We start from the raw sequence: 19413 nt of genomic DNA, 5'->3' as shown, positions 1-19413 counted from the left end.
TAAGGAACCTGGGATTCACTGACCCCCTTGCTGGCATGTGCTCTGCTGTGACCCACCAGTGCCTGGTGGCAGGGATTACTTGTGTGAGCTCAGGTGTGCTGCACAAGTTGTGTTCACAGCTGCAGTTGTGTCACAGTGGCAAGAGAGGAGCTTTTCTCTCCGTGGTTTCCTTCTGTACAGACATTTAGGCATGTTCTGCCTGAGAGCTTGACTGGGCTTAGGACAGTGTAATAGGGCAAGAGCTTTAAAAGGCCCTTTGATCAGCTCTCATCTGCTGAAGCGTTGAGGTCAATGTCACTCAGCTGCTGCCAGGCTTTTCTGAGCTTCCTTTTGTATACATCTTGGGCAAAGCTTTGTGTCATTATGCAATATTATTTTCTTCACAGATACTCAGACTTGCAGACACAAAGACATGAGGAAAGGATCCCTGGATGTCAGATCCACAACATCCCGTGGGAGTGATGGTATGAGAAACAGCTCATCCTGTTGGGTCTGGCTGAGTTGGAGCTGTCATACAAACCCAATACACAAATTATTACATTTCTTACCTCTTCCCTTGATAGAGATATGAAGATATTTTTTTCTTAATTTTGTTTTCTTTCGCTGTGTTGTATTTTGCTCTGTTAGATCACCCCAAACTTGGTAGATGAGTCACACACTCAAAACTGTTTCTTACACTTACATGCTTTTGTTAAATCCTCCCCTATCACAGTCTAGGCAGCATACACTAGTGAAGCATGTCTGTGGCAGTGAGAATACAGTCATGTTCCAGTATAGCAAAAATAGCATTGACTCTTCTTCTTAGGAACTGCTCAGCACAATAAGTAACAGAGATGTCTGCATTTTATAGGTAGCACAATATCCAGAAAAATCTCATCTTAACCTTTTCTTTGCAGAACCAAAATTGCTAACTAATATAAAACATGTGTTTTTAAGTTTCCAATGTAATAGGCCAAAACCTCTACTGTTTTTATTTGGCATAAGTACCCACTTCAAAAGAGCTTCAGTGATTTACCTCAGCTTGGAAGCTGACTCATTGTGACTTGTCATATTGCATCAGGCAGCAAGAGTAGATACATCCTGTAATAATCTAAATTCAGTGGTTACCTACCTGTACCTGCCAGTTTATACACACATACCTGTCTAGTCTTTTAACTGAGTTTGTAACTGAATATTTAAAATAACAATGCAAAGCCATGATTTTGCCAGGCTGTTACAGCCACTTCTTTCTGATCAGGGACATCAGTGGTTCAGCCAGCATCTCTTTGCAGTTGTGCATTCTGCAGTAGGTTTCCTCTGAAATGCACAGCAGGGTGAGCAGTGCAGAAAGGGCTCAGGAGTTCCTCTGATCGTCCAGTCCAGCCTTGTCTCTGCAGTTAGGGTACAAATTCTGCTCTGTTTTGCACACAGGCAGCTCCCAGCGGCGCCGCTCCTCCATGGCCAGGGTCCATTCCATGACAATTGAGGCTCCCATCACCAAGGTAATGTCACCACCGTCCCACTGCTGTAGCTTCTAAAGGAGATACTCTGCACCAAGATCTCCCAAATCTGCTTGGTAGAGTCTCCTCCATGGGGTCACCCATCACATGATCCTGTTTAAGAAGGAGGGACTGGAGTTCCTCCTTCGTACTTATGGTCAACTGCTTTCTGAAACCATTCAAAGATTTGTCAGAAACCAGCTCTTTAACAAATTGTGAGAGGCAAGTGGGAGAAAGTTACATTAAATCCATTCAGAGACATTTTGAGGCTGTGCCTTGGAGGGGAAAGTCAATAAGATTGCTGTCCTTTAGGCAAAAATCTTATTCCCAGAGTCAGTCGCAATCGTCAGCATTTCAGTAACATTTTCCTTTCCTCCCTTTCATTCCCATTTTCCCCCATGCAGATTAAAGTTTTATGTCTTGTTATTTTCCTGAGTTTTTCATAGTAATTAATGAGTGTCTCTGTTTTTTAAAAATCACTTCTAAGTTCACAATATGTCTGATGCTACATTAGGTAATAAACATCATCAATGCTGCACAAGAGAGCAGTCCCATGCCAGTTGCAGAGGCTTTAGACCGGGCTTTGGAGATTTTAAGAACCACTGAATTGTATTCTCCACAACTGGGGACAAAAGATGAGGATCCACATACAAGTGACCTTGTTGGAGGGTTAATGACAGTAAGTACTTACTGCCACAAACAGCTCTTGATTAATTCAGTTCCCTGCCTGATTTTCCCAGTTATTTGATCTTTATCATCTGCCATGTGCTCTGCCTCTACAATGCCAAATTTCCAGGAAAAACTGCACACATCTTTTTGTGGACTTTCTCCCCCTACTTGAATAATGTAGCTCTGAAAATGGGAAGAAAATTGACCAGCCCCTTTTAAATGTTGGTTTAGCTAAAAATAGAAAGTAAACCCAAATTTTTTTTCAATGTGATTCATTTGAGTAAGGTATAGATGGGAGATGAAGAAAGAAAGAGAATCAGATTTTTTAAAATTTATTAATGAGGATTAGAATGATGTGGTTTTGGGGGGCTTTTCAGTCTAACAAAAGAATGTTTTCAAAAAAATGCAAAATACATTCTTGCTGTCTCTTGGATTATATTTGTACCTGTAGCATAGCACACAAAGTTGAACCAAGGGCACATAATGAAGCAAGAACTGAACCCAAACCTTCAGAGCCTGGAGTCTGACCCTCCTGATGGTAACGAGATGAGTTTAGATGAATGTTACCTGTGCCCTAAGGATATGTGCTCTCATCAGTCTGTAGGTTGCATATGAAAGGCTACATCAGGACAAAAATTTATAGTGTGTTGGATGAAAAAAGGCTCACAAAATGTGAGCTTTTCAGAGATGTCTCTGGGCTATTATAATTTCATGTAGGCACTATCAGGACATCTTTGCAGTATCCGTCAGACTCTTCAAATAGTTTGTGTATTTTTACCTTTAAAAATACCACAGCAAATACCTAATCAGGAGAAATATGTGGGAGACTCCAGGAATTCCAGGAGAAGACCTGAATGGTTCATACTGGGTTGTATTTACTAACTGAGTAGACAAAATTTATTGTTACCTTAACTGCAAAAATACAGGAAGAATATTGCTACATATAATCATTAGTCTTGAAGGGAATCTTTTCTCCTGGTGAATACATAAAAGTTCATAAACTCAACTGTTTTCTCCTTTTTGTGGATTGATGTATTTGGTTCATGAACATGAAGATAACAATGTTGCAAAATATAAAATCTTTACTATAAATAAACCCAAGGCTTTTTTATGGAGCAATAAGAAAAGCTGAGAAAATTAATTTCAGGGCATATGGCATGGTATGAGTTTTAAAGTTATTGGAGAGAAACATTTTTCCATCAAAGGGTCTGCTGAAAACAGAATTATATTGCTCCATTTGCATTCAAAAGTTACATCTGAGAAGGAAACAAGTAATATGTTATTGGATTTGAACTCTCAAGCAGGAAGGGCATTTGGAGTTCAAAGACAGATTTACCAGATACAATTACACCTGCTATTTCAACTCTTAAAAAGTAATCTTTGATTCTAAATGATAGGCAGCATCTGGTGACCTAAATATTTGTGTCATAGCAGTTCTATTGAACGGCCACTGTTGTACTTCCTTTCTTTTTAAATCACAAAACTCCAGACTCACTTACTTACAAATGTGAAAATAAGAATTACTATAACAGCCTTTTTAAGAGTGGATATTCCATGTCAGATACAGGATCCACATTCACTTCAGCTGTAATTGGTGTGAATAACATTTTTAATAAGGTGTGTTCAGAAGTATTTTTTTTAACACTGTTATTTTACATCACGGGCTAAACAAGGGCTAACAGCTGTAACCTCAAAAGAGCAAGCAGGATTTGGGTCACAGCATTTAGAATTATGAAACGAAAAGTAAATATTAAATACATAATTCTGTTAGTTTTAATCCATCATCTCAGTGTTCACATCTAGGCACCATGCCAGAATTAAGCCTAGGAGTCACTGAACTGAAGAATAAACAAGATCACATTCTGTGTGAAAGGAAGCCTCAGAGTAATTTGTTCCTGAGATTCTCATGCTGCTGAGGTGACAGGATCTGCCAATTCCAGGTCAGGGGAGCAGGGGAATGTCTCCATCCATTCCCTCCCACCGCTCACCTTTGCTCCTCGCTGCAAGTGTGTGGACACGCCGTGTCTGCTTTGAGGCACAGACCCACAGCTGGTGTGCACAGTGGCCAGGCAAAGGCAGATGTGAGGCTGCAATTCTGGACCTCCATCTGCACCTGAGAAACCTGAGTTTTTACCTGCCTGAGTCCATATTGTATCCCCTAGCCTGCAGTTCCTCATCTGTGATGAGCTCTGTGTAAACCAGGTGAATCTGAACATACAAACCAATAAGGGAGAGGCAGCTCTGATGACTGTGACAGGCTGCACTCAGGCTTCTCTGGAGTTGTTGTGCTGCTGTTTGGTGTCATCTCCTCCTAGACCTGTTGTGCAATACCCTCCATTTAACTTGCAACTTTCATTTAACAGGATGGTTTACGAAGATTATCAGGGAACGAATACATATTGTCAGCAAAACGTAAGTTTTAATTTGGCACCTAATTTAATTTGAGATACTAAAACATGTTCAGAAATTTAAGAAACAGGGGAAATGTGATTAGATGTCCTTTTTAAGGAGCTTTTTTTTCTTGTTGTTTGGGGTTTTTTATCTGTAAGCATTTTTCTTTGGCATTACTGAGCTGGGTTTTACTACAGAAGAGAAAGCAGGGTCATTCAGTAAAATAGTATCTCACTATTAAATATACTACTTAATATACTGTTAAAAAATACATATAGTAATAACTGTATTCCTCAAAAGAAACTCATCAGGTTGCTGGCAGTCTGAGCTCTCCAATCTCCCTCAATGACATACCCCCGCGGATAACACAGGCAATGGAAAATGAGGAACAGTGGGATTTTGATATCTTTGAACTTGAGGCTGCCACCCATAAAAGGTCAGTAAATGCAAGAGCTTATAAACTCCAGTTGCTGAAAATTGACCTAAATGTCATCCTCTAATCAGATCCTTAAGTTCTCTACCTGTGCTTTTACAACTGAATTAATTTTATTTTAAATGTCATATGTTTGAAATTTTCTCATTGTCAGTTCTAGTTGTGTATGCATCTTAAATAGCTTCTGTTTCATCCTGCACTATTTCTTGCAAATTCCCAATGGATATTAGTGAAGATTATAGATCTTTGTTGTGGTATAATGATAATACAACATAATTTTAAAGCCTTCCTTTATTCAGTAATAGAAAAGTTATACAAATCAAATTATTTTCTTGTGGGGATTCAAATTCCTATTTTGGCAAACTACACACAGAGTCAGCATGCTGGTCTTGATTTGATCAGTTAATACAGATCAGGTTTTATTTTCTTTCCATTTGATTGGGAAGGTTTTATTCCTGAACAGTTCCAATACAGCTTTTCAGTAGAACTCCCATTCCCTTTCTCTGGGATTAGAGGAAGGTCTTTATTCTAAAATCTTGGCAGGTTACATTTTATGTATAAGCTTAACTAAAGAACATTTGCTGATAAAAAGCAGGGCATACCAGTTTCCATCACAGAAGATTTCTAAAGCTGATCAGCAGCTTTGATAGACTGTACTTCATTAGTAGCAAAGGCTCCCCCTAAGACTGTAAGTTGTTTTTTTCTGTTTAAATCCTTGGTTTTATTTTCTGATGCTTATCAAAAGTTTCCCTTTTGGGTCTAGTTTCATCTATCATGCTTTGTCTTAGGTAAAAGCTTTTGTGAGACCCTAATTTGGAGGCCAGATCCTGAAATGAGTTGACTATCTTAAACCCTTTGTCAAAATCCCAGATCTGTAAGAGCTTTGAAAGTTACTCAAAACCAAAGTCTAAGAAAGATATCAGACACTTAGTTAACAAGCATGAACCTCATTATTAGAATGTGGTTCTTCGAGCCAAAAAGGTGCAAAACCCCCTAGGGTTTTATTCTTCTTTAAAATTATTTTATTTTAAATGAAGGTATTTACATCCACTTGCTTTAGATTTTCTTTCTCTGCTGCATTTTGATTTCTAATGAAGTAATAGAGATAAGTAATTAAAAAGAAAGATGTAAAAATACAGCCAGTCTGTGTGATTTACAACATTTAATGGGTACATTGCAGTAACTAAATTAATTATCCCAGCCAGCATGCATGAGATCACCAGGTTGGTTTCTCTGTTCTTACTGATCTGGAGAGACCACAGAGGGACAAAGGAGGTGCTTTGTTGCCTGTACTCTTATTAAAGGTAGTATAATTATGATTGCTTCCTACTGTGTTTAAATAATAACAGTTCATTTTTTAAGATAAGTAAAGTGATTTTCAATGCCTCATAAGTATGAATATATTACTAGTATTGCCTTAAGTCCAAGCAGACATATGGTAATAAAGCCAGGATAATTGATTGAATTTTAGTGCATTACAGTTTCCTGACAGAAAAACCTGGAGACACCTTTGTCTGACACTGGGGGGGATTAAGGGGGATTTGACTTTCTGTATGTTACAATTCTAGTATATGACACAGTAATTCTGTAACAGGTCCTTACCCATCATTACATATGTCATTAGCTAAAAATTCTGTGTGCATTCATTCACACAGTCTATGCTATATAGTATTCTTGCAGCTGCATTCATTTTAAAACTTTCTGTTTATTTTTCTGCACAGGCCTTTGGTTTATCTGGGTCTCAAAATATTTGCTCGCTTTGGAATCTGTGAATTCCTAAACTGTTCAGAATCCACTCTGAGGTCATGGTTACAAGTTATTGAGGCCAACTACCATTCCTCCAACTCCTACCATAATTCTACTCATTCAGCAGATGTACTACATGCTACTGCTTACTTCTTGTCTAAAGAGAGAGTAAAGGTGAGTCCACACCTATGTGAAACCATGTAGGTGGGAAATACAGATGCAATCAAAGAAGGATCTCTCAGAAACAAATTCAAAAGCCAAATGTCTGTCTAGTGCCAACACGTTTGGTAACTCTGAGGTCAAAGAACTGGGCTGCTGTGCATGAATTCTAGGATGTCTCTTACAGTATATGTAAAAGGATGGATACTAATATTACAGAATTGAGCAGTTCTTGATGGGAGAATAAGAAAACCTTATTTTCAAGTAAAACTTCTTCATATAGTTAAACCTTCTCAGATAGGTGAGCTAATAACATAATTATTTTTGTGATGGTACGTGCCAAATACAGATTTAATGTGGTAAATTACCATCTCTTATGTCTTGTGATGGTCATTTTGCAAAAGATTCCCAAGACAATATAGGCCATAAAGTAGGCTGTATCACCCACTGGAGAAGATGCCCTGAGGCTTATAGCGACTGCATTGGGGGAGAGTATTGAAAAAAATTACCTGTCACTACCATAACACCCACTGGGCTATTAGAACCATGAAAACCAGAATAAATCAGTGTGAATTTTGCTCTCACATGCCCACTGTAGGAGGGGAATAAAGCAGTGCTTGGTGTGTGTGTAGTAGTGTGGTGGGACATGTTTCTGAGTCATGGTCCTGGGTAGAAGTTCTGAACTGGCCTGCCTAAGGATAGCACCAGTGATGAGCACCTGGCTGAGAAATTTGTGACTGTAAACAAGCTTCTGACAGCTCATTAAACTGTAGTAATTCCGTTAACTTGGAGCTGCAGCTCATTAGTGTGCTCTCCAGAGGCTGATTTACAAATACTATAAGCCAAGTGGGGATAGAATGTCTCTGGATTTTTTCAGCCCCTGATTTGCCAGAGGTTTAGCTGGTCTTCCCAAGAATATCTATGAAAAACAGACAAGATCTGGATCCATTTCAATGCCACAGAAGCATGAATGCCTCCTCTTTTTCCAGAATGTTATTTCCATTCCTCTGTAGGCATAGGAAGAGAAAAAAATGTTGCAGCAACAGAAGGAGCAGAATCAAAGTTCAGAATTCTCTCTTCATCTTTTCAAAGTTATAGCCCAGCTGCTTTTGTGTTGCACAGAGTTCAACTTAATCTAAACACAGAAAGCCCAATTCTGCCACTGAAATTCATGCTGAGAATATTTTTTTTGGTAACTTGAACTCAGTTCAACTTGCCTAGGAAGATTTTCTGGCTCCAAAATCGAAGCCATGTTCTCAGAACATTTTTCACTTCTGTGCCATGGGAGTTAAGATAACAAAGTTAGAATCCTTTGCTTTATGTTGGGTGCAAAAGGGCTGTAAATCCCTGAAATACGTCAGGCAGACTGCTGTGGTCCTCCAGGTCAGGTGTTCTCATGTTTCTGGCCATTTCCCATCTGCACAGGTCTTTCTCAGCCAGACTGAATGCTGCTCTGTGTATCCCTCCAAGGAAATCCCGCTCTCAAATCTCTCTCTCTGAAATTTATACAAGAATAGAATCCCATGAGCAGCAGCTGAGAGAAAGAATGAAGAAGTTAACACACAGCAGAGAGTATTTCAGACAATGCTCACTATGAACTAGAGCAGAAAGAATTATTTGCCTTATCTTGTACTCCATGAGACTCTTTTGACAGTCCTCAATGAATAATATCCCTGCTCCTGCAAAGTCAAGTCATTGCATAATTTCAAGAGGTGTGAAGAAGGGTAGGGTTTGTCTTTTCACTTACCAAATGTAACTATTTGGAATGGCAGTAAATGGCCCAAAGAGAATTTGGACCCCAGATTAAAGCAAATTGGAATGAGAACAATCTGACCTGCTCCCAGATTCAAATGGGAATATTTCTGCTCTTGTGTCTCTTTCATTTTATTAAAATTTTTAATATAATTGTTTTGTATCTGTGATCCTTCACAAATATCAGTATAAACACAGCACAAAGGCTGGTTTCCAAATGTATACGAAATATTTGAGATGCTTATTTATTTTTCTCCTTTATGCTATTAATAAAGTATTAACACTTAAATGTAAAATCTTAAGAGTCAAGTAGGTTTGTATTTCGTGACAGGGTAGATAAAAATAGGCATAAAGCAATGCCCAGTGCAAGTAGACCTAAAGCATGCAGTGCAGCATGCTACCAGAATCAGAATGTGACACAGAAAGTACAGAATATGTGTCGTGTAATTTATCCATGGATACAAAACATCAAGTATTCTCCACAGAATATGCGTTAGCTGTAACCCAGGACAGCGTTATTAAAGAACTGGAAGTATGGATAACATTCCTTTCAAATTGCAAACCTAGCCAGCACGTAAGTGGAACATGATTAGGACACATTAAATTGCCAAAGGAAATCAAGGGGTGCTAAGAGAATAATTTTTAGCAGTATTGGTCTTTTTTCCAAGCCAAATACCTTAACTCCAAGTGAAGGTGGTTTCAGTGTTGCTAGAAAACACAAGCTAATTTATTACTTTACATTTGTTTCATTTGATGTGCTGTGACAAAGGTGTGGTTAAGGCAAAATTTAAGAGGTACAAAATGGCCAGAAAAGTCACGCAATGTTCAATGAAGCTTTTAATGAATTTTCCATTGCTCTGTGTAGAACATCTGACCCTTGCTGATCTCCAGAGTTTTGGCTTTTATCCCTCAGCGACTTGGCTTAATGTTATGGACAGAACAGGGTTTCTAATGAGTCTGCCAGGAAAACTAAGCGCCCTTCTATTTTCAGCAAACTCTGGATCCAATTGATGAGGTTGCTGCGCTCATTGCTGCCACAGTGCACGATGTGGATCACCCAGGAAGAACAAATTCTTTCCTGTGCAATGCTGGCAGCGAGCTCGCGATTCTCTACAACGACACGGCCGTGCTGGAGAGCCACCATGCTGCCCTGGCTTTCCAGCTCACCACCCGGGATGGCAAATGCAATATCTTTAAAAACATGGAGAGGTAAGCTGAACCCCCAGGGCCTTGTCTGCCCACCTACATCTCTCACTTCCTTCTGTGTACCATAAGGCAAACAAGCATCCTAGAGGAGGGCAGTGCCTGGCAGATAACTGTCTGTGGCCCTTGTGAAATTTGCTTCTGAAAGAGTAGAATGCTTCTGTCTCTCCTGCAGAGACTTCTGAGTAATTCCCCACTGCCAGTTTCTCCTGTCCATGAAAAGGCAGACCCTATCTAAGGAACTTAGTGTAAATCTTAATGTGAGCAAGTCTAGAAGAGTTGTTTTGTGTCACTGAATATAGAGAACAAGCTGTGGCTTGGTGGGTAGAGAACAAGGAGAGAAAGAGCCACAGAGCAGTGTGAAGGATAATGAAGCACCTGTTGCTCTTGCAGTCTCAGAGAAGCATTTAGGTCAAGGATGTGACCATTGCCTTGGTTCTCTCAAGATACAACAGAAAAATATTGCTGAAAACTTGCCTGGAGAGTGAGCCACAGCTGGGTGTCTGTGCTAAAAGCCTTGGGAACATGCAGGTGTGGCATATCCCAGCAGCTTCCTAAGCAGCTGGTGCCTCTGCTTCTGCCCAGCTCTGGTACTGTTTCTCCTAGAGATCCCATCATGCCTGGAGCACATGTGTCTGTACACACCAGAGGTACTCCTACATCTAACAGAGGCACAGCTGCCCAAGCCTTTATTGCTGTTCTTTGTTCCCCTAGAAGCTCTCTCAAACAGGAATGGTCTGTTGCAATTTTGTTAGACTTGTTTTAGCAACCAGCCCTTTGTGACCCAGCCAGCATTCTTAATTGTTTCCTTCTTTAAACAGGAATGAGTATCGAACCCTTCGCCAAGTCATTATTGACATGGTCTTAGCAACAGAAATGACAAAGCACTTTGAGCATGTCAACAAGTTTGTCAACAGCATTAATAAACCCTTGGCAGCACTAGAAGAAAATGGGGTAAGCAACACTGCAAGTCCTTCTTAAAATGCCTAGGCAGGGACTGGGAACCCTTGGCAGTAGGAAATTCCCACATGGTGTTCTGAGAAAGTTTAGCAGAAATGTGGAGAAAGAGAGGCTGAGATTAATCTTTCACCTCTGGGTTTGAATCCCCTTCTGCTTAACGTGGTTGTCACTCACTTTGAGGGTGAGTGGGACTCACTTGGATCCTGTTAATATCACAGTGCTGTGATGTCTTTCTTGGAACCAGGACCCTGGGCTGTATGTTTTCATGGAAAAAGGCCATTTTGATTAACCCAGTCACTCCCATGGAAGAAGAGGCAAGACTGGGCATTGTTGTTGGCTGTTTCTGCAAAGGAGGGAAGGTTTGCTTCAAAGCAGAGGCTGAATTACATCCCTCCCAAGGGGACATGCTGGGGGTGCAGCATAAGGGCAGGTCTGTGGGCTGGCATGTTTTGCATTCTCTGGGAATAAGGGCCCTCAGCCTGCAGTGCTGCCTGGCAGCATTCGTGGGGTTTCTGTCTGCTTTCTCTTTTAATCTTTAAAATAGATGATGGTGACATTATGTATCATATAATCAATAGCCATTTGGAACCCCATGGACACAAAGAAATTGCCTGTTAAGAACTCTTTCTGAAAAACCACACCAATTTCAATAACAGCTTCAACCAGCAGTTTTGTTGCCAGGAAGGGCAGTGTATAATTTTGTTGGAATGATTTTTGCAAAGAGAAGACTTGCTGTGATGGTTATGATAAAGCTTGCATCGGTGGCAACGTCATGTAGGAGCCGTAATGGTCTTCTGTATTTTCTTACCATGTTTTTTAGAAAGTCACATTTATGACTCTTGTGTGTAATGGGGGAAGGCAGTCTTTTTATTATCTGAGAGCGGGAGAGAAGCAGGTCTTGTTCCTTCACCCATGAGAAGCAGACTGCAGCTTAATTGGAGAATTGTACCTTTGTCCACAGAAGTATAGGCCAGAATTAGCTTTGTTGGCACCTGGCGATGCTAATGGGAACTCTGTGAATGTGAAGCCAAAGTTCCAGTAGGACACTGGGTGTAGTGAATACATCTGAAGAAAGAATGCCAAGTTCCCAGCTGGACAGCCTCTCTGGATGAGCATAGCAGCATCAGTGCAGGAGGAGAACAAGGGAGCTGCTGCTGCTGCTGGGTGCAGTGCACTGCACTGGCCCTGTGGAGTGTGTAACTCTGTAGGGCTCCTGGTCTTGCTGAAGAGCCCTGCATGGCCTGGCTTGGTGTACAGAGCCCCTCCTCCCAACCCCAAGGGTTGGGATGCAGAAGTTGTTTGAGCAGCAGCATCCATCCAAAGAGCCAAACTCCTCTTCTTGCCTCTTACAGGGAGCTGAACAGCTGGTGTTGCTGAAGAACAGGGCTTGGATCTGTACAGTCAGAGAGTGAAAACACAAACAGGGACATAGAAAAATGAAACAAAAGTTTAGTTCTTCCCTTAAGTCCCAGAGACTACAGGGAAATTATCTGCCCCACAAGGCATTTGTGATTCACAGCAAATTGTACCCAAGGATGGGAAAAAAGACAAAGAATATATAATTTCTATTGAAAACAAGAAGCAAACTGTTTCCCTTCTTTCAGCTGGGAGTTCCAGTCTGGCAAGTTCCTGTTAAAAGGCCTGTAATGTGTGAGTGGGTAAAGCAAATTATTTATTGTGCTGAGCAGAACAACACTGTCAGCCCCTCTTTCAACTCTGCTGTCCCTCTGGCTGCAGCAGCAGTGTGTGTTTTCTGGCCTGCTTTCCAGTCATGGTGGTGACTCAGTGGAGTGTTTGCAGGCTGAGCTGCCAACTGCCTGTTCCAAATGGGACAGTTCCACTTCTCTTTTTTTTTTATTTATTATTTTTATACAAATTTGTTCAAAGAGCCATGCTGAGAAGCTGCTCTGTTTGTTTCCTTTCTGCTTTTGTTTCATAAACTGAAAAAAATCCTTTCCAGCTCCAGCATCCTCTATCCTCCCATTTCCCCTTATGATGTCACCTAAGCTATGACAGGAAGCCAACATCTGACATGCAGAGACACCTCTGCACTCAGAGCAGGATGCTGGGACTAAGCACAGTTAACACTTTTTATTCCCAAGACTGCATCCAGCAAGTAGACCTGTGCCTTTGGTTTGAACAGATCTTAGAGGTGAACATATTTTTTTGCTCCCTGGTGGTTTACCTACTAGGATATTCTCTACTATCTGTAACTGAACAATCTCTGATTTTCCATAGCTAATTTCCATATTGGTGTTTCTGGAGTTTCCATCACTTTATGTTGGCTTTCTCATATATAATTTTTCCATGCATTTGGAGGTGTATACATCTCACCTTATTTCTTCTGTTTTCCCTTCCACATACCTAGAAATGAGAGAAAAGTATTGGTTTAGGCATCTCATTTTGGTGAGACCTGTGGAGCTGGTATTTCTGAGCCATTTCTGTACTATCAATTTTTTTTTATTACTGTTAGTTTCTTCCTTTAGGAAGAACTTTCTTCCCCACAAGAATTTTCTTCTGAAAAATGGTTATTTTATTAGGTCATGGTTATTCTGACCTAATAAAAGGTCAGAATGTCTCTGCTGCTTTGTATCTCCCTCTTTGTACAAAACACTGCAGGAACTGGTAGCACACTATTATTATCATTACTGTTACTTCTTCCCTGCTCTGACTGTGGAGCAAGACCTTGTTAGATGCCAAAAAAGTCTTGTATGTTCCTTGCTTCAAAGAGTTCCTATTCTGAGTAGACAGCAGTGTAAACTCCTGTACCTATCCATCCTTAAAGAGCCCAGCAACAAGGGAAGGGAATGAGGAACATGCCTGGGAGGTCATGTGGGATCTGATTCTCTGAATAGTAGCAGTGCTGTCAGAATGATTGATACACTGCTGGGGTTTGTGTGCCAAGGGTGGCTCTGCATCTCGGGTCAGTCTCTCTTTTCAAACCAACTATTCCATTCTTAATGTGCAAGTCCATTAATCCTTGGGTTTCAGCAGAGAGTTACATTTTTCTGCCTACACAGTCCTCATCACTATGTGTGTAGTGATGAATTGATCCTCTCCACACTTTTGAGAAAGCAGATAAGGAATAGAGGGATTAGATGACTTGCCCAAAGATGCCAGAGAGATCTGTCACAAAGCCAGTGACTGAATCCAGAAACTGGAGTTCAGTGCTAGCTCAGAGCTGAGGCTAACTTTGATAATCCACCTATAAATTCAAGTCTGGTAGCCAGTAGCAGGACTGATCCCTGTAGGATGTGCTGAAAGCATTCCCAAAGCACAAAAGCTTTTGAGTTAATGCATTGGAGACATTGCTAATGCATTGTTTTTTATTCTTAAATGTTACAGAATAATGGTGATGGAGAGTCAATCAAAACTGTTCTCAGGTCTCCTGAAAACCGTATCCTTATCAAACGCATGTTGATAAAGTGTGCTGACATTTCCAACCCGTGCAGACCCAGAGAACAGTGCATAGAATGGGCTGGACGCATCTCTGAGGAGTACTTTGCACAGGTAAGGCAGCTAAACCAGCCTGCTGGAGCTGCAGGTGAGCATCTCTTTAAAAGGGAGGGTGTCACAGAATATCTCAGGCTGCATTATGTAATGTGAAAAATAATAACCTTTTTTTTTTTTAAATGGTGGGTATTACTCATGCTGGTACACAATTAATTGCCTTCAGAGAGATGAAAGCTGACAACTTCTATTGTGCAATTTCTGAAAAATCTAAGCTTTGAAGTTGTTCAATTTGGAACTGGGCTTTTTGAGCCTTGTCTGCAAATGCACTCCCATAAGAGAGAGTAAGGATGTCTTCTGTACCCACATGTTGGCTTTGCCTCGGGAATCATCAGCTTCATCAGGAATCATTGCCTAGCATCATCAGGTTCTAGTGTTTGGATGGGAGCAGCACTCACTCCAAGAAATGCTGTAAGCCCTTAGCACACTGTGCTGAGGAAAGCTTTTAGGAAGATGTGGAAAAGGAGAGGGCAGTCATCATTACAGATTATATACCAAACACTGCAGTTGGAACTTGGCACCCCAGGCAAGGGGCAAGGGAATACAAAAGGTACTTTGCCATGTCTGAGGGGGACAGATCACTGCTTCCATCAGAGACTGAAAATGGTTGAGCAGCTCTTAGGTCCAAAGCAGTCATAACTTGCCAAGTTACTTAGGGTCAGCAGATACAGAAGGTAAATATATCCCTTTATGGGAAACACTGGAAGGCACTATTTGTCTGCTGTTTTGCTGAAACTGAACAACCAGCTGCTTGAGATGAGGTTGCTGCTGCTTCAGATTTATTCAGATTCCTCCTCTGATTTAGCAGATGCATGCACTAGTCAGTGCCAAACAATGGGCTGCTAAAAGAAGCCCATTAACAGAATGTGTCTTAGATGAATAATCACTAATGTTTTTTTGCAGACTGATGAAGAAAGGAGGCAAGGTTTACCTGTTGTGATGCCAGTTTTTGACAGAAATACTTGCAGCATCCCCAAATCCCAATTATCATTCATTGATTACTTCATTATTGATATGTTTGATGCCTGGGATGGTAAGCAAAACTCTGCTGTTTCCTGATGTGAATAATTTGTGAACATTTGAAGCTGCTGTGATACAAAATTTCTTTTTTATGGCTCCTAAATAAAGGGAGAGAAAAGGGAAGATTCCTGCAGTTCAAGTAAGATTAATAACTTGATTATTGCTGATAAGTATGGCCACAAGCAATTCTCATGGCTTGCCTATAAAATAATAGATTCAGGCAATCTTTAACTTCTTAAACTTGCTTCTCTGTAAACAGAGAACAGAACATATTCTCTTTGATAGCTCTTTGAGCACAGTCATTTTGACCATGTTAATACTGGTTTTTCTTCAAGGCAAGTTTCTGCTGTCTGGAAACTGCTTGGGGGAGCAGCTGTTTCCTTCCAAGTGCTGCCTCCATGGTAAAAGTGGTCAGAAATGTGACTCCCCTGAATGCCAGATCATGACATGTGACTGAGGTTTGATGAGGCAGGATAATTACAACCATAATTAGCTATGCCCCTCCTGGAAAACTGTGTTCCTTTGCTGGGACTCACAATACCAGTATTAAGTAGATTTACAGAACAGTTCTCAGTGGCCCGAGCACTACACGAGTGCTGAGAACTTTACTGCCAAAACTGTATCAAGCCTCAGTAGGACAGATTTAAGCTTTTCTACTTAACACAGTTGCCCAGACATTTCAAGTGATGCTTTAAGCAGACAGAATCTGTGACTGTTTCAGTTCTGCAAGCTCAATGCTTTCTGCCCTTCCTTCCCTAGCATTTGCCGACCTGCCAAATCTGATGGAGCATCTGAATAATAACATTAAATACTGGAAAGGACTGGATGGGAGGAACCTGCGAGTCCTTCGACCACCACCAGAATAGCAGCTAGACCATGGTGTGTCATTCACTAGCCAGAAGCATATTTATTCAAGCTCATTTTATCTGTGTGAATTCAGATTTGTTTTGGTCTCTTCAGTATTACAGTAAAGCTAGCCCATGCACTTGGGGAACTTTCACATGCAAGAGAACACGAGGTCAGCAGTTGACTCCCACAAAGTCCCATGAGTGGACTCGGATGAAATAAGCCCACCAAGTGGAATTACACTGGATTGCTGCAGTACTTGTACTGAAGAGGGTTTATTACAAACATACTTCTGTGATATCTTCATACCAGCACGTGAAGCTGGAAGACCTTGAAGAGAATCCTCATAAAAAGGACATTCACTAGAAGTTTATCTATTAACAGAGACTCACAGCTTTTATGAGAAAGCTACATGCTTTTTATAAGCACTTCAGACAGTTATGTAGAACAATCAGACATTTAAAATGCAACTGTCCATGAAAGAATTTTTTGATCTATGAAAAATAGATGTACTGTATTTTTTCACATCACAGAAGGTGCAATCATTCACTTCTGAGCACTACTGAAAGTGAGTTCTCCTAAGAAATTTAGTAGCAAATGTAAAAAATAACACAAGAATTTTTGAGGTTGATCGTTAGCATCTATGATTAAAATGTTATGTTTTATTTATTTTGTTAGATGTTCAATATTTTCTATGAATTTATAAATACTTAAAAGCCAAAGCCAACTTTAGATGCATTATAAATTTACATGATTCATACTCATTAATATACATTTAATTGATGTACAGACCTTTTATTTTCATAATGCAAATACAAAATACTATACAATGATACATTTTTATTGCACTGTAAGGATAGATGTGTATGTTTAAATATTGTCTGATTTATGTTAATTAAAATAAGTTTTATTAAAAAGGTCTCACTTGAGAATAGTAGAATAAACAAGAACTGTATACTGTCTGAGCACCAGAACTGCAGTAGTTCTCCCACAAACCAGTGAGGACCACCTGATCTTCTCTTGCCTACAAAAATAATAATGTGTTGGAACTCTTTGTTTTCTCCCATGACATTTTATTACTGAACTCCCTGTTAAAGTCTGCCTTATTTTATATAGTATTTCTACAAAGCATTCCACAGCGAATATGAAGAGGTGATACTAAGCATCTAATGAATTTCAACATTTTATAGCCAATGTATTTCCTCTGCAGTAAAAGAAAAAGACCATAAAACCACCAACACAAACCTTCAACTCAAGAAGTTTGTAAAGGCTGTGTACCTTCACAATTTGAATGAAACCTTCATAGCAACTACCAGAAAATAATAAAATGTATATTTTAAGAAGTGTCAAGTCCTACCCATTTCATTTGACATGTGTATGCACTTTGTAGTTTGCAGACTAAAAAACACATGAAATTCCTTTAAAATTAACTAAGATACTTTTTGTCTGGGGAAGGGAGAAGTTGAGGGGGTTGAATGGCATAAGGGTGATGAAAGGTGTAGTTGGCAAGCCCCTGTGTTTGTGGCTTGCCCTTGGCAAGCCCATCAGAGCCTTGTGTACCCTTGGAAAAGTCTTTTTGCAGCTCCACGCAGTGTCAGGCTATGTTCCACTGGAGGACTCGAGGAGTGTCCTGTCAGTCAACAGAAAGGCAGCCAGAGGCACTGAAAGGGCCGCTGACTGTAGTTCCTGCAGAGGCAATTGAGATCAGAGACATTTTGAACCATTCCTGAAGAAGCAGAAGCTGGGGAGAGGTGGATGATGGAGCAGTTCAGGGACTGCAGTAGCAGCCTTAAGGTAAGAAAGGAAGAAGTGACCTCTCCAGGTGTTACCTGCTTCTGTATTTCTCCTTCCTCTCCAAGCCAGTGAGACTGATGGGCTATCACCATTTGTTCCTGTTAGTGTCATGCCTTTCTGCCCTTGTGTGGTCTCTTTACCTACTCAGAATTCAGTAATATGCTGTTGGGGCAGGGAATTCCCTTTTTGTAATTCCATGTAGTTCATTGTTGTGTGCATGTTGCCTAAGCTCAGATCCTCTGAAGGGTGCCCAGACTCTGTCACTGTCTCACTGACAGTTGTAGGACAGAAGCTTCTCTGGTCAGTCTTCCAGAGGTTCTACAATCAAAGCTGAAGGAGCAAATATATTTTCATTGGAGGCTCAATAAAACAAGTATCCTGTTTTCACAGGGAACTTGCAAGGAGAGGGAGAGTTGGCTGACAGTTTTCCTGGCAATGTCACATTGTATTTCCCTGTGTTGCATCTATTGTAACCAGCTGTAATTTGCTACCTGGTATTAATCTCTTCTGTACCTTGCAGGCTCCTGAGTCTCCATTAGGGGAAAACTGCATCACACCATCAGTGTCTCCTCTGCTTATCTGTTGCAATGAGGATGGGAGAGGAAGTTTGGGCATGAGCATGTGGGCTCAGAGACCTACCTGCAGGTAAAAATCATGGAATCGTTTAGACTGGAAAAGACCTTTAAGATTATGGAGTCTAACCATTCCTCCAGCACTGTCAATTCCACCACTAAACCATGTCCCCAAGTGCCACATCTACACATTGTTTTAAATCCTTTCAGGGATAGTGACTCTACCACTGCCCTGGGCAGCCTGTTCCAGTGCTTGACAACCCTTGAAATAAAAAAAATTTTCCTAATATCCAATCTGAACTTCCCCTGGTGCAACTTGAGGCCATTTCCTCTTGTCCTATCACTTGTTTCTTGGGAGGAGAGACTGACTCCCCCCTGGCTGCAGTGTCCTTTCAGGTAGTGTCCTAGGCAGTGATAAGGTCTCCCCTGAGCTTCCTTTTCTGCAGCCTAAACACCCCTGGCTCCCTCAGCTGCTTTTCACAACACTTGTGCTCCAGACCTCCCCCAGCTCTGACTGACCTTTCCCCTTCTCTGGACACATTCCAGCCCCTCAGTGACCACCCTGATCTGAGGAGCCCAGAGCTGGACCCAGCACTGGAGCTGTGGCCTCAGCAGTGCCGAGTGCAGGGGATGCCCACGGCCCTGGCTCTGCTGGGCACCTGCTCCTGCCACGGCCCGGTGCCCTCGGCATTCCTGGCACACGCTGCCTCCTGTCCAGCTGCTGCTCCTTTTCTGCTGGCCCTGCCCAGCCCCTGTGCCCCGGCCTGTAAAGCTCTGTGGGGTTGTTGTGACCCAAGGGCAGCCCTTGGCCTTGTTGAACCTTTCACCACCGGCATCATTCCATGGGTCCAGCCTGTCCAGGTCCCTCTGCAGAGCCTTT

The 19413-nt window shown here is 41.2% G+C and overlaps 1 protein-coding gene across 5 annotated transcripts in view; it reads left to right on the top strand.

The window, feature by feature from the left end:
- PDE8A (phosphodiesterase 8A) overlaps positions 1 to 19413 on the top strand; it is a 148324-nt gene that overhangs the window by 120006 nt on the left and 8905 nt on the right. For all 5 annotated transcript variants that reach the window (XM_009089962.4, XM_030228349.2, XM_030228348.2 and 2 more), the window contains 12 exons: positions 387 to 464; positions 1411 to 1481; positions 1993 to 2157; positions 4511 to 4559; positions 4839 to 4974; positions 6693 to 6891; positions 9620 to 9837; positions 10653 to 10785; positions 14137 to 14301; positions 15205 to 15334; positions 16081 to 17961; positions 18482 to 18606. In XM_009089962.4, coding sequence (XP_009088210.2) covers positions 387 to 464; positions 1411 to 1481; positions 1993 to 2157; positions 4511 to 4559; positions 4839 to 4974; positions 6693 to 6891; positions 9620 to 9837; positions 10653 to 10785; positions 14137 to 14301; positions 15205 to 15334; positions 16081 to 16187 — 1451 coding nt within the window. In that variant the 3' untranslated portion in view covers positions 16188 to 17961; positions 18482 to 18606. The remainder of the gene's footprint in view (positions 1 to 386; positions 465 to 1410; positions 1482 to 1992; positions 2158 to 4510; positions 4560 to 4838; positions 4975 to 6692; positions 6892 to 9619; positions 9838 to 10652; positions 10786 to 14136; positions 14302 to 15204; positions 15335 to 16080; positions 17962 to 18481; positions 18607 to 19413) is intronic.

The sequence above is a fragment of the Serinus canaria genome, chromosome 10, assembly GCF_022539315.1.
Source record: "Serinus canaria isolate serCan28SL12 chromosome 10, serCan2020, whole genome shotgun sequence".
Classification (NCBI taxonomy): domain Eukaryota; kingdom Metazoa; phylum Chordata; class Aves; order Passeriformes; family Fringillidae; genus Serinus; species Serinus canaria.
Note: the sequence above shows the minus strand (reverse complement) of the source record. Positions and strands in the feature narration are given on the sequence as shown.